At 37.1% G+C, this 13,003-nt stretch overlaps 2 protein-coding genes across 2 annotated transcripts in view; both read right to left on the bottom strand.

Annotated features, from left to right (window-relative positions):
- Lmpt (four and a half LIM domains protein limpet) overlaps positions 1–13,003 on the bottom strand; it is a 202,754-nt gene that overhangs the window by 139,292 nt on the left and 50,459 nt on the right. Inside the window, exon 2 of the mRNA XM_028174743.2 lies at positions 8–93. Within this exon, the coding sequence (XP_028030544.1) occupies positions 8–93 (86 nt within the window). The remainder of the gene's footprint in view (positions 1–7; positions 94–13,003) is intronic.
- Positions 997–3,274, bottom strand: LOC149500288 (uncharacterized). Its single transcript, XM_089737033.1, has one exon. It carries the CDS (start codon positions 1,708–1,710, stop codon positions 997–999), a length of 714 nt encoding a protein of 237 aa, XP_089593159.1. The 5' UTR covers positions 1,711–3,274.

Here is a 13,003-nt window from a genome sequence, read left to right as displayed (position 1 = left end):
AACTCACCTCCAAGCGTGTGAGACGAATCCGGGGCACAGCTCTGGACAGTTGTCGCAAGGTCTTCCCTCTGATACTTCTTTTATCCGCACACCCTGAAACAAAAGCGAACAGATTATAAATCACATAGTTTAAAACAAAGTCGCTTTCTCTGTCCCTATATCCCTATGTATGCTTAAATCTTTAAAATTAAGCAACGGATTTTGATGCGGTTTTTTTTAATAGATAGAGTGATTGAAGAGGAAGGTTTATATGTATAATAACGTCCGTTAAATAGTGGAGAAATGGTGAATGGAGAAATTACAGTTTTCGCGGGTCAGAAAATACTAACGGGTCGCTAGTATTTTATAATTTGCTTACTGGTGGTAGGACTTTTTGTATGCCCTCGCGAAAAGATACTATCTTCTGTAAGGTACTTCTGTCGTGAAGCAGATAATAATATGCATTCCGGTGTGATGGTTGACTTTTATCACGAATGTATTAACTTGAAAAAATTACTACCTACATACACCGCATAGCATTTAATACACCATTAAGTAACGCACGCTTTTTGTTGAAAATACTTCTGTTTCTTTTTAAAACTCGTCTTAAATGTTTATACTCGTAAAAGACAAAGTAACGTGTAAGTAATCTTAGTCATATATTGAGATAGCTGGTTAATATTTTGGAGTTTTTGATTTAAATACTTACCTAAGTAAATAATTTGGAAGTTCCTATTTTGCCGGAATTCTTTCGTTAATTCAGTAACCCTATTATGATGTGTCAGGTCAGGCTTGAAATGGTGCTTAGTTAATAATTATTTTGTCATCGTTTAGAATACTAAAATTTATGTAAATATTAGTAATAATATGTATAATAAAGTAGTAATATGGTGAACGTTGGCGACATTTTTTTGTGAGAAGCAAAGATAATTTAGTTTTACATTATGCATTATTATTTTCGCCACGAAAATAGAAACCGAGTAATTGTTAAAATATTTAAGATTATTTTTTTAATTCTTAAAAACAAAACGAAACATTCGATAAGAAAGTTTGAACAATGAAATTTTTAATAAGCTGAATTTCATTAACCTCATTCAAATTTTCCGTGTGGCTCCCATTAACGCCGACATCTTTAGTCTCAATTTCGTTGTCTTTGTCACCTTTATTACTGAATTTATCGTCATAAATTAATTCATCTGAATCGCACTCGCTATAACTATCCGAAGTGGAATATTCGCTGTCCCGTCTGTAGGCGAAGAGCTTAAAAAATCCAGCCATGTCTTTCCACGAGTCATCTTTCAAATCATTCTTTTTCTTCTTGTGTATTTTAAAAGGCACCTGTTTTAATCTAGGTTCGACAACTGAAGATGTTTTCGTTACGGTTTTTTTGTGATACTTATTGAAATCATGTTCTGAAACCCCACAATGATAAAGTAAATAGTCTTTTACGATTTGTTCTGTTCTTTCAGGATCTCTCCAATAGGTTTCCTTTTTTTTAACTCCTAAATAGTAATCAAGGTCTCTTTCTCCGAGATCATCATCTTCAGTTTCTGAATCGTCTTTGTTGATGATAGACATTGTTTTTAATTCTTCTGCGTTTGATTGCGAGGGCGATCTAATTTTCTTGGTGTTAGGCATCTTCTTCAAAAGATTGGCCGTGTTGGAGCTTATAAATTTTGTGGTCTTCCTGTAGACTGAAGCAACCGATTCCCTTCTACGCCTCATGTTCATTTTGTTTGGTCTAAGTCGGAATCAAATAACGATAGTCTAGTAATTTGAAGTACTGAAATTTTATTACTTAACTCTTTGTAATAAGTATTTGCTGTTTCATTCATTCATCAGGACCAAATATTCTTGTTTTATTTATGATTGCTTTGTGAGATACTTCTTAATTTACAAATATTATATGAAACTTTTTTTCATGGCCGCTAATATCCGAGAATGATGGTAGTTCACCGTAACAGTGTCCGCGGAATACTAGTTAACTTTTACGGTAACGATTCAATTGCTTTGATGACGTGATAGCTGTCACCTGGCTATGGATGGACGAGGTATCTCTCAGCCAAGACAGCTTGGCCTCCATTTTCCTTCTAATGAACTCCGTTTTCAATAGTAAGCTTCGTAGGCGGAGTTCAAGGTAAAATAGCCTTGAATGGGTAGTTGGAGCTAAGGGTGTGGACTCTTTACGTCCATGCAAACAAAATAAATGTGACTACGACCAATGACACGACAAATTGCACGTAACCTCTTGCGTTATTGGGTACAAAGTGGCTCGTTATCCACGAGACCGATGCCCTTTGGTGTTTAATGTAAGCGGTGTTAGCTGACAATCTTTTAAGTTTCAGCGAAGGAAAATTATACTAATGAGGAAATTGCTATACCTATTTATTCATTGATATCAGCTTATTTGCCCTGCGGTACATTTATTTCTCATTTCATAAAAAATAATCATAATGATAGCATTATCAAAATAAAGTGATAGTGAATAAAGATAAACCAATAAGTTCTTATAAGGAAAATTTATTTGTAAAGAATAAAAGAGGGCATTAGCACTAAGGTAATAATATTTTTGATACCTGTGCCATCTATTAGTTAGAAATGGAGGTTTTTACTGCCATCTATTGTCAGGTAGCAAAAGTGTTTCTGAAACTTATTTTAAAATAAAATTTTGCAATGAAAAGTCAATAATCGTTTCGCAGCAGACTTACTTTCAAGCTTAATTGTTTTTGATTTTTAATGACATTGTTAGTTAGTATTGGCTAGTTCGGTTAAAGCTATAGTTCAAAAAGTTTTGCTTAGTAAAGCGCCATCTATTGATGACTTAAGCGACTAACAACTATGAAAAAGGGAAATATTATTAAATTAGCTATTTGAGGTTTTAGGCTTCGCTTATTTGTTGATTAACAAATTTAAAATTTCGCTTATGTGTTTATGTAGTATTTTTGTACTTGTCGGACCTAGTTGAAAGGATTAGGAGTTGAAATAATGTTTTTTTCTCCATTAAACAGTTTATTACAACAGTGTTCATGAATGGTGATCGTGTGCCGGAAGATGCCAGGCCCCTATTACCGAAAACTTTTTTCCCCCTACCTAATCTGAGAGCCTTGAGAGGCAATTTCAGCGTAACATTAACTAGTAGGTGAGCTCACGGGGCTCAAACCTGACGACGTTGCTAACACGAACCCTAGCAAGAGCCGTGCTTCGCAGAATCTACCACCGGATCGGAAACGCGACCCACTGAGAAGATCCGACGTGAAACTCAGTGGGCTGTTTCTGAGGTTTACTCGTCGAGCCCTTCGTCGCAAGCGACGGGTTTGACGAGATCGATGACCGGTACCAAAAGCTATAACTGGTGATTGTCACGGAAATCTGCGTGATGGAGGAAATGCAGGACTAATAATTGCGAACCTAGGTTAAGTCTATATCCCCTAGTGGACTTACTTTCATGACAAAAGTATTTACTTATCATTTTAGGATATTCTAAGAAACTGCTTTACTCTCGTATTTGTTGTACACAAATTATCTATGCAATAAATTTAGATGCTAGAAAATTTTAAATTAAAAAATTGCATAAATAGGTAAATTAAATAATATTGGTAATAATGTAAATAATCTTATTTAGGAAAGATAAAATATTTGTTGTAGTACAAAGAAAAGTTTACATGAATAACAAAAAATCAATATAATTTCCGCGATGTTTCCTTATAAAACTGAGGTATGACGCGATGGTTACCTTCAGAAACAGCTGTCATCGGTAATGACCATCAGATCATTGCTCGAAATATTCGATTACGCAACTACAATTGGCCTTGCGAATGTGAACCATATTTGGAGTTGAGACGAATTTCAAGTCAAGAGTGCGCGACAGTTTCGTTACAAAACTTAAAAAAAAATACATTTTGGTAATAAAGTCGTCGTAACCCAAAGAATAAGACGCCCGGTGCATTTGTATCAAGCGATGCAACGTTGTTCGAATCCCGCAGGCAGGTACCAATTTTTCTAATGAAATACGTAGGTACTTTAACAAATATTCATGATTGACTTTCACGGTGAAGTAATAACTTCGTGTCATAAAAATCAAACCCGCGAAACTATAAATGGCGTAATTACTGGTGGTAGGACGTCTTGTGAGTCCGCATGGATAGGTAGATATCGCCACCCTGCCTATTTTTGCCGCGAAGCACTAATGCGTTTCGGTCTGAAGGGTGGAACAGCCGTTGTACTGTAAAAACTGAGGCCTTAGAACTCATGGTGTCGGCTTTTACGTTCTAATTGTCTATGGGCTCTCTGGTAAGCAATAAAAAAATATAAGTTAAAAAATTACAATTTTAACATAATTAAAACTAACTTTACGGCTTAATCGCGCGTTTAATATTATCATTACATATACTTTATAGTTTTCGTCGTAAAATTGAGTTTACTGATGTCCCCGACTCGTGAGAATCGACGAAAGTATTATGATGTACTACTACTAAACTAGCTTTCAAGCTTTTTGTTCAACTTTCACCTTACTGTCAAATTAATTTATAATCATTATGTTTTAATGATACATAATGGGCGGGTGGGGTGACCAGGATGGACAGAGTTCGGAATGAATATATACGGGGGAGCTTTAAAGTCGCATCAATCACAGACAAAATGACGGAATATCGCCTTAGATGGTATGGCCATATCATGAGACGGGACGAAGATCATGTGGTGAAGGTCGCATTGGGCTTGCCAGAATAAAAGAAAGATAGAGGCCGCCCGTCATCGACCTGGTGGTCAAACATCGAAAGAGAACTTAAGAAAGCCCAATTTCCAAAACCGACAACCCAGGACTGACCAGCCTGGCGCCGTAGAGTGAGGGACCCGACCTCATATAACGGGAACAGGGACGGATACAAATAAAATTTAAGTAATTTCTTGGTGTTTATGAGCCTTAGTGAGTTTATGAGCTTGGTGTTTAGAATTTAAAGTGTTACTTTAAATTTCACGAATATTGAACGTACTTCAGTGTGCTTAAAGCTTAATGCGAGTTCTTTAATGTTTCCTACGTTAACGTTTGCCTACGTTTGCCGCTAGGGGCGCTGTTCCAACTCCATAATAAATTAAGTTAACTTTCACGCTATCGAGAACGTTAACAAACTAGCACTAAGCCCACAGAATAGTTTTCAGTCAGGATTGTTATTCTATTATCGTTCTTCACAAAATTTAATTCGTCATCGCTCGTAGCTTAGACTCAAGTTGTTAAATTACACATCGAATGAATCAGTAGTTTTTTGTTTACAAAGACGTAACCGAACCGGAGTGTACATGTTTTCAGTACCGAACCAACTTGCGGCTTCAATTATTAAGACAGTTGGAGCGTTCTGACTCATTTCGTGAATTTATTACCTATATTTTTTTATACAGACGATGTTTTTATTTTTTATTTTTTTATTGCATAGATTGGTGGACGAGCTCACAGCCCACCTGATGTTAAGTGATTACTGGAGCCCATAGACATCTACAACGTAAATGCGCCACCCACCTCGAGACATAAGTTCTAAGGTCTCAGTATAGTTACAACGGCTGCCCCACTCTTCAAACCGAAACGCATTACTGCTTCACGGCAGAAATAGGCAAGACGGTGGTACCTACCCGTCCGGACTCACAAGAGGTCCATCCACCAGTAAGTAATGAATGAATGATGTAATGAATTCGTGTATCGTTAATCATACCCGATCCTGTAGACCGAATGGTGAACAGTCGACGTCGCCCTAAACACGTCATTATGGGTCCTCCCATTCCATTAACCGTGCTTTTAGGTACCACAAGCGCCGGTAACCGTCCTTATCGAACCCGTCGCTTACGACGAAGGGCTCGACGAGTGAATTAACCCATAGACACAGCCCACTGAGTTTCTCACCGGATCTTCTCAGTGGGTCACGTTTCCGATCCGGTGGTAGATTCTGCGAAGCACTGCTCTTGCTAGGGCCAGTGTTAGAAACACTCCCTGTTATGCCTCGTGAGCTCACCTACACGTCAAAGAGAAGCTGAAATACCCTCTCAAGGCTATCAGCATAGGTAGGAAAAAAAATGAATCGTTAATAATTGTTTTTTTTTAAAGATACACCATAAAAAGGTTGTTGGTACCATAAGAGGTTCATCCCTATGACACGTTGCAATGCATTTACTACTGAAGGCAGGGTTGACGTCGGGGAGGTGGCCGATCGTAAAACTCATCCCAAATCCCTATACTTCATGCTAGGAGGACGTACTGCAGCGACCCTAAATATTGGGGGAAAGAAGAATTAAAGGAAAGAAGAAGAACAAGAAGAAGAAAAAATATTATTGTAACGTTTAATTCGAAATATAAATTCTAAGAAGTTGATTTTTAAATTCAGAAGGATTTTAAAATTTTAGTTATGTTTTTACAATTTAATTTTTAAATCATATACATTGAATAGACTAATCACTCAGGCTGGAGTCGCATAAATTGGCTTTACTCTAAGAACTCTCCATTTAACTTGTACTTTAAGTCGCGCATGAGTAGGTACATTTAAAAGTATATGTACTTACATACATACTTAAAATATGGATTTAGTGTGGTGGTTTGTTTCAGTATTATTGAAGTTTACTTTAGAAAAACGAACGAAGACAAACAAAACGAAGCCGCGTATATCTAGAGAATACGTGACTCCATTTTTAAAAATTTGATTGATTTCGAATTTCAGAACGTTTCTTTCTCACTAATTTATCTTATATTAGATTGAAATAAATTAGACATTAAATTAATTAGATCTGTCGATCCATCAGTCCGTCAGTCCTTTAAAAAGCTTTCGGGTCAAGAAGGAAGCACATTATTTATATCATTTCTTCACCTCTAGAAAGCTGGCATGCGAAAGCTATATTTTTTTATTTTTTTTATTTTATTGCATCGATATTCCACCAGATATTCAAATATTCTTCTTTATTGTCAAGTAAGAGAATCCTGCAAGGTTAAAAGTCTATCTGGCTATTCCTAACACGATACGCAACCGCGGCTACTTCTTGCTTCTGCTAGTGTGGTCACTAAAGTCAACATCAGTTACGATATTCCTTCTCAGTCTTAATTTCTTCCTTAGTTTTACTAGTGGTAAGGCACAATAACCAGCATGGATCTTAACCATTCTGTCAACTTTCCCACTCGAAACATTACCGCGTACCATTGCAACTTCCACTTTTTTGCAGCTTCTTCTAATTTTCTGTTCTAACTTCAAATTTCACACCGCCTGGAGGATCTTAGTGTTTTCATCTCGTTATAATGAGCATTTTATACCTTACGATACGATTTTAATATAATGCAAATGTGACTTTTTTTTTTCGGGCCGGGGGCCGAACCTCCTACGAGGTCCCCGCGCCTAGTGGGTGCGCGGGGGTGTGTGAGACTCAACGATCTGCAAGGTATTGGGAGCAGACCGCGGGCCCAAGGAATTTTAGAGCCCACCCACTAAACGACTCCCCTGCACTCTTATAACCGACGTCCGATCTCCGTCTGGGGTCAAAACCCGGTCAGAGTAGAGGGGTTCCCGCGGTAAACACTACAACCAGACACGCAGCGGCACCCCGAGGACGCCCGACCGACGGGGCGTCGAGGCGATAGTCGACGACCAAAGACGTCGGTCTCCGCGACCGCGGCCCTACCAGGCCGCCCGGGCGATGCCGCTGGTGTTCCGGGATTCCCCGCTGGGCCAGAACCAGCCTACCGGGTCAGAACGCGATACACCGCCGACCGGGTTGCTCTTCCACAGTATGTTCGGCGACGACAGTGACGACGAAAATGCGGACCGCATCGCAGTACGCAGCCGCCGACGCGCCGTCTTGTCCTCCTGGTGCCAGCGCGCTAGAGTGACGGTAGCGTGCGGTGCAGCCTCAGCCCCCTTAGGTCGCCCCGTGACCATCACCGGAAGAATACTGCCTCCTCATAGGGGCCGGAGCTGGACAAACGCTCTCCTCCGGCTCCCGAAATGTGTACTTATTACCTTAACTTCATATATCAGTGTGCATATAATCAAATATATATAATTATGTATATATGCTAACGATATGTTTTATGATTAAAGCAAGATTGACTTTGTAAAGTCTATGGGATTCATTAGCCATTTAACATCCGGTGGTTCGTAAAGTTGTTAATCTCTTTACAACAATAAGTAAAACTACTTTAAAATCGTCGGCTGTAAAGATCTTTTATTGTTTCATATTAAACCGGTATTACTGGACTCGTTGTAGTTCCAACATTATTTCGTATTAAAGCTCTAACAGATACTGAAAGAATTCAACAAAATGATACTATTCGTAAGTATATTTTCGAACAGTAGTGATTATTATCTATAATCGCATTCAACTTGCATCTATTATCTGTCCATGGGTTAGATCAATTCAAACAAATATCCTAGGTACCTAAAATCTAATCTGTAAATTAAAAATAATAGTTAAAAAAATAGTTTAAGAATTTCATTAATAACAATTCACGTATAGATGATTGTAAGACTAAATAAGTTTATTTAAGTTTTAATTAAAGCTGTGTCATTTAAACGTAAATAATGATATTAAAGTTTGTGAAATTACACCCCTAATTCGCGTTATCCTAGCTCTTAATAACACGGTTTGAGTTTTTGGGACCAGACAAACAATTGCCAGATATATGGATCATTCGTATACATAGATCCTTGGTATCCGATAAAATATATTTATTATTATTATTAGATTATTTATTTCAGATAATAATCCATATAAATGTCAGTAACACTTATTTCATAAAAATAAGTTAGTAAGGACACAGTAATAAAAGAAAACAATAACATACATACTACATACAATTACAATAGCTGCATTACTAGAAAAAATTGTGGACCTCTCTGCAATGATTCAGAAAAGGTCCATCTAACCTAGAGAATATCATGGCCAGGATGCTGTTGGAGCTAGCCCCTACCCTGCAGAGCAAGGACGCGCCTATGGCTAAAAGATTATGTGTTTAACACTTTTGGCGGGAAGGTGAGGTGTAAAACGTCATTGGATTTTTTTATTGCTTAGGTGTGTGGACGAGCTCACGGCTCACCTGGTGTTAAGCGGTTATCGGAGCCCATAGACAACTACAACGTAAATGCCGCCACCTACCTTGAGATATAAGCTCTAAGGTCTCAGTATAGTTACAACGGCTGCCCCACCCTTCAAACCGGAACGCATTACTGCTTCACGGCAGAAATAAGCAGAAAAACGACACAGGACTGTTTTTCAGATATATTGCGGACAATTGTTGTAGTTTAATTAATCGAATAAACCCGAAAAATGGTTTGGATTATGTCCACCACCCGCGAAAACCGAAGAAAATACTCTAAATTAAAAATATTACAGAATATTTAAAAAAAAAAAAATTCTTTTTATACTGTATATTCGATGAAGTCGGCGAAGCAATCAATTCTAATTAATATTGAATTATGCGATCGTTATTCAAGGCTAAGACTATGCACCGGGTATTGCTCCACTTATTAGACTGATACACCTTCTAATGTATGCAACAGACATAGAACAGTTTGAATACATTGAAAAATGAACTGTAACGGCGTTTTTATATGGTATACAATTCTGAATAACTTTGTAGAGTTACGAAATGCAAAGGATTAGTGGTTCATGAATCCAGTCGAGGAATGCAATTTAGGAACCTAGGTTGCTTGAAAAAAAATCGATTTAGTTATTTTTTGGACGTTTGGCTATTCCGACTTCTCGCGGACGAGACGGTGCTTATTACGTGATAGCTATAGACTCTGATTGCGGTCCGATTAGATTCGCAACAGACTTGGTACATCATTGTGCGATGCGTTACCGAGTATAGGGAACGATTGTAGTAGACAATGTATTCGAATTGAAAAGCGGTCAAATTTAGGAGACAATTAATACAAGGATATGAGCTCTCTCTGCTAGTCTGATGTAATAAAAATGTCTCAGCCTATCTTCTGTTAAGATATTGTCACAGCACATTTGAGACATTACCGCAAAACGATCAATGAATTAGGATAAGTACAAAAATAGAAAACCCGTAATGGTTCAAAACACGCTCCCAGTATTCCCCCGCCTAAATAAATTAAAAAGTCCAAATGTAGTCATACGGTGTTGCCATACCGAAGAGAATTAACCGCACCTTTTGATAATTAATTAAGTTACCTCCACGAGTCTATGGCGTGACCAAACACTTCATTTCAGACATGACTTGTCATTTAAGCACGATGGTGATTAGCTTTGAGTGTTATAATATTTATAAAAAAAACAAAAGAACAATAAAATAACTAGATTCGAATCACCCCAAAATATGTAAGACTAGCGACCCGCCCTCGCTTCGCTTAGGAAACTGTAATTTATTATTGATTATTACTTACTTGAAACTTATCGTTTTATTTTGGGTAATTCACACTATATCTTTATAAATTATAGTCTATGCTTTTTTTATTGCCCGTGTAGGCAGACGAACATACGGCCCACCTGATGGTGAGTGGCAACCGTCGCTCATGGACTTCAACTGTACCAGGGGCAGAGCTCAGCCGCTTCCCACCTTAAGTAGGCATTCTACACAATGTGTTCATCTGATGTGTCAGCCACATTATTGTAGAGTTTCATCAAAAACAATTCAGTAGTTTTAGCGTGAAAGAGTAACAAACATACGTCCAAACATTACTGGTGGTAGGACCTCTTGTGAGTCCGCGCGGGTGGGTACCACCGCCCTGCCTATTTCTGCCGTGAAGCAGTAATGCGTTTCGGTCTGAAGGGTAGTGCAGCCGTTGTAACTATACTGACATCTTAGAACTTATATCTCAAGTTGGGTGGGTGGCGCATTTACGTTGTAGATGTCTATGGTCACCAGTAACCACTTAACACCAGGTGGGCTGTGAGCTCTTCCATCCATCTAAGCAAAAAACAAAAAAAATAAAAAAAAAATCTTACAAACTTTCGCGATTATAACATTAGTAGGATTAGTAGGATTTCCCAAATCGCTTGTTTGTATTGTCAAAATAATCGCGCGCCAAAATTAGCAATTAACGTAATTCGGCCGCGTCGCAGCTCACGTGGTCGCATGACCTTGTCGTGCGTAACTTCATAATTAATTTTACGTGTGACTGATTTAATTTTCAAGTATGTGGATACTTTTATCACTAAAAAAGAAATAACTGAACAAAAGACGGAAGTTAGCACAATAGTCAAATTTCGCTACTTAACAATTTAGTTGAAACTTGTGTTCGGAAATAGTGTAATGACAATAGTTCATTAATATAATTATACACATAAATAAACTCTAAAAGTAGTTTTAATTAGAAATTTATGAAGTTTACTAGTATCACTAATAACCACTAGTACTAGTATCATCAAAAAAAATTCTACTAATACTATTTTTATTAACTTATCACTAATAACCACTATGTACGGAGTCAGTCAACGTCAATTTTAACAACTTGAAAATTTGCACACGTGTGAAGGACTGATTCAGATGCCAATCTTCTTCTTCTCTTGCCGCTACCAGTCTTGACAGAGTAGTCGTGATCATCACTTCAGGTGTTTGTTGGTGACGGCAATACGATAGTTTTATAATAGCTGTTATGAGTTCCTGTTTTAAGGGCGGTTGTATTACAATTCAAACTTATATAATATGTAAAGAAAAAAACCTTTATTATTTAAAACTTTTAGTTTTTCACGTCGAAAACTAAAAGTTTTAATTAACGTCTTATAATTCGATGGAGCCGGCTGCACGCACGAAAAAACATGACCCATGCGGCGTTACCTCGATCTGAGGCGTTCCATTTAAGGTTTGAAGTGCTAGCGAGAGCGCGCAACGAGCGACAAAGAGGCACAATCGGCCTCCGCGTTTCGCAGCGTTCGACATCTGTCTCTCTCCTACTTGAGTGAGCGATGCATTTTTTGAAAAATGCAACCATTCCATCAGTATTTTCTTATGACGTTGTCACGTTCAACTATCGTCAGTATACCGACTTTACAGACAACCGATTTTTTACAAATGATTTTTCTTCAGATCTTTCAGTGTCATTAAGTGAAGTCTGTCAATCAGCAAAAACGAAGTTCAGATTTCTTTAATACATATATTAATACTGTTTAAAAAATTAATTTTAACAGAGATTGAAGGCTTTAAATGTTGTTTTATAATGATATGGAGTACTTCAGAATGAATAAACAATAAAAGACTTAATTGTGTTTTCTGTGACATAATAAGAAAACAATGACACAGAATGACACGGAAGAAAAATACTTTTTAATAACTAAAGATTTTTAAATAATAAAGGTTTTTCTTTCCGTATATATGCACAGGATAGAGACGCCTGGGCATCCTTGGAGGAGGCCTTTACCCAATCCGGGGTTCTTGCTAACTAAATCTTACAAAAACTTTTTTAATTACAAAATATCTTTTATTTTGCATCTTAAATATTAATACATTCATTTATATATATATTTTAAAAACTTTGTCAAAGCAAGAAATAAATGGCTTATTTATTTATTTATTTATTTTATTTATATATGTGCTGCGGAAACCACTTAATACTAGACGCACCTTGAGATTGTCTGGCCTTATGATCACAAAAAAAATTGTTAGTATAAAGATTAAAATTTCAGAATTTCTGTTGTTATGGTCATCACTTGAAATGTATTTATTACTTTAAATGTAAAAACATTACATCATACTAATATTATTATTTTTCAAAACACCATCTAGATTACTTATAAAATGACGTAATTAATAATGATTTGAAAAGCGGCTTAAGAGTGAGTGGGATTATCTAACTATCTCTTTCTAACGCCCGCCTCCTTAATGACAATGACATCATGAACCATTATTTGCATCCTTTTTGTTGTTTCACAACTGCGCCCACTATAAGATGAATAAATTCTAGCTTAGTAACTTTTGAAACGTTTTTTTTTAAATATTATCTGTGTATTAAGATCATAGACAACATCGTTTTTAGATAAAAAGATACATCCATGGACTTTTTGGCGGGAACGCGAGGAGTGAAGTTGTGTGATT

This window comes from Bombyx mandarina, chromosome 22 (assembly GCF_030267445.1).
Source record: "Bombyx mandarina strain Sakado chromosome 22, ASM3026744v2".
NCBI classification, from domain to species: Eukaryota; Metazoa; Arthropoda; class Insecta; order Lepidoptera; family Bombycidae; genus Bombyx; species Bombyx mandarina.
This window is presented reverse-complemented; position numbering and strand designations above follow the sequence as displayed.

What these genes read in the sequence shown, in the direction of transcription:
- LOC149500288 (XM_089737033.1), bottom strand. Translation starts at nt 1,710, where the DNA reads ATGAACATGAGGCGTAGAAGGGAATCGGTTGCTTCAGTCTACAGGAAG.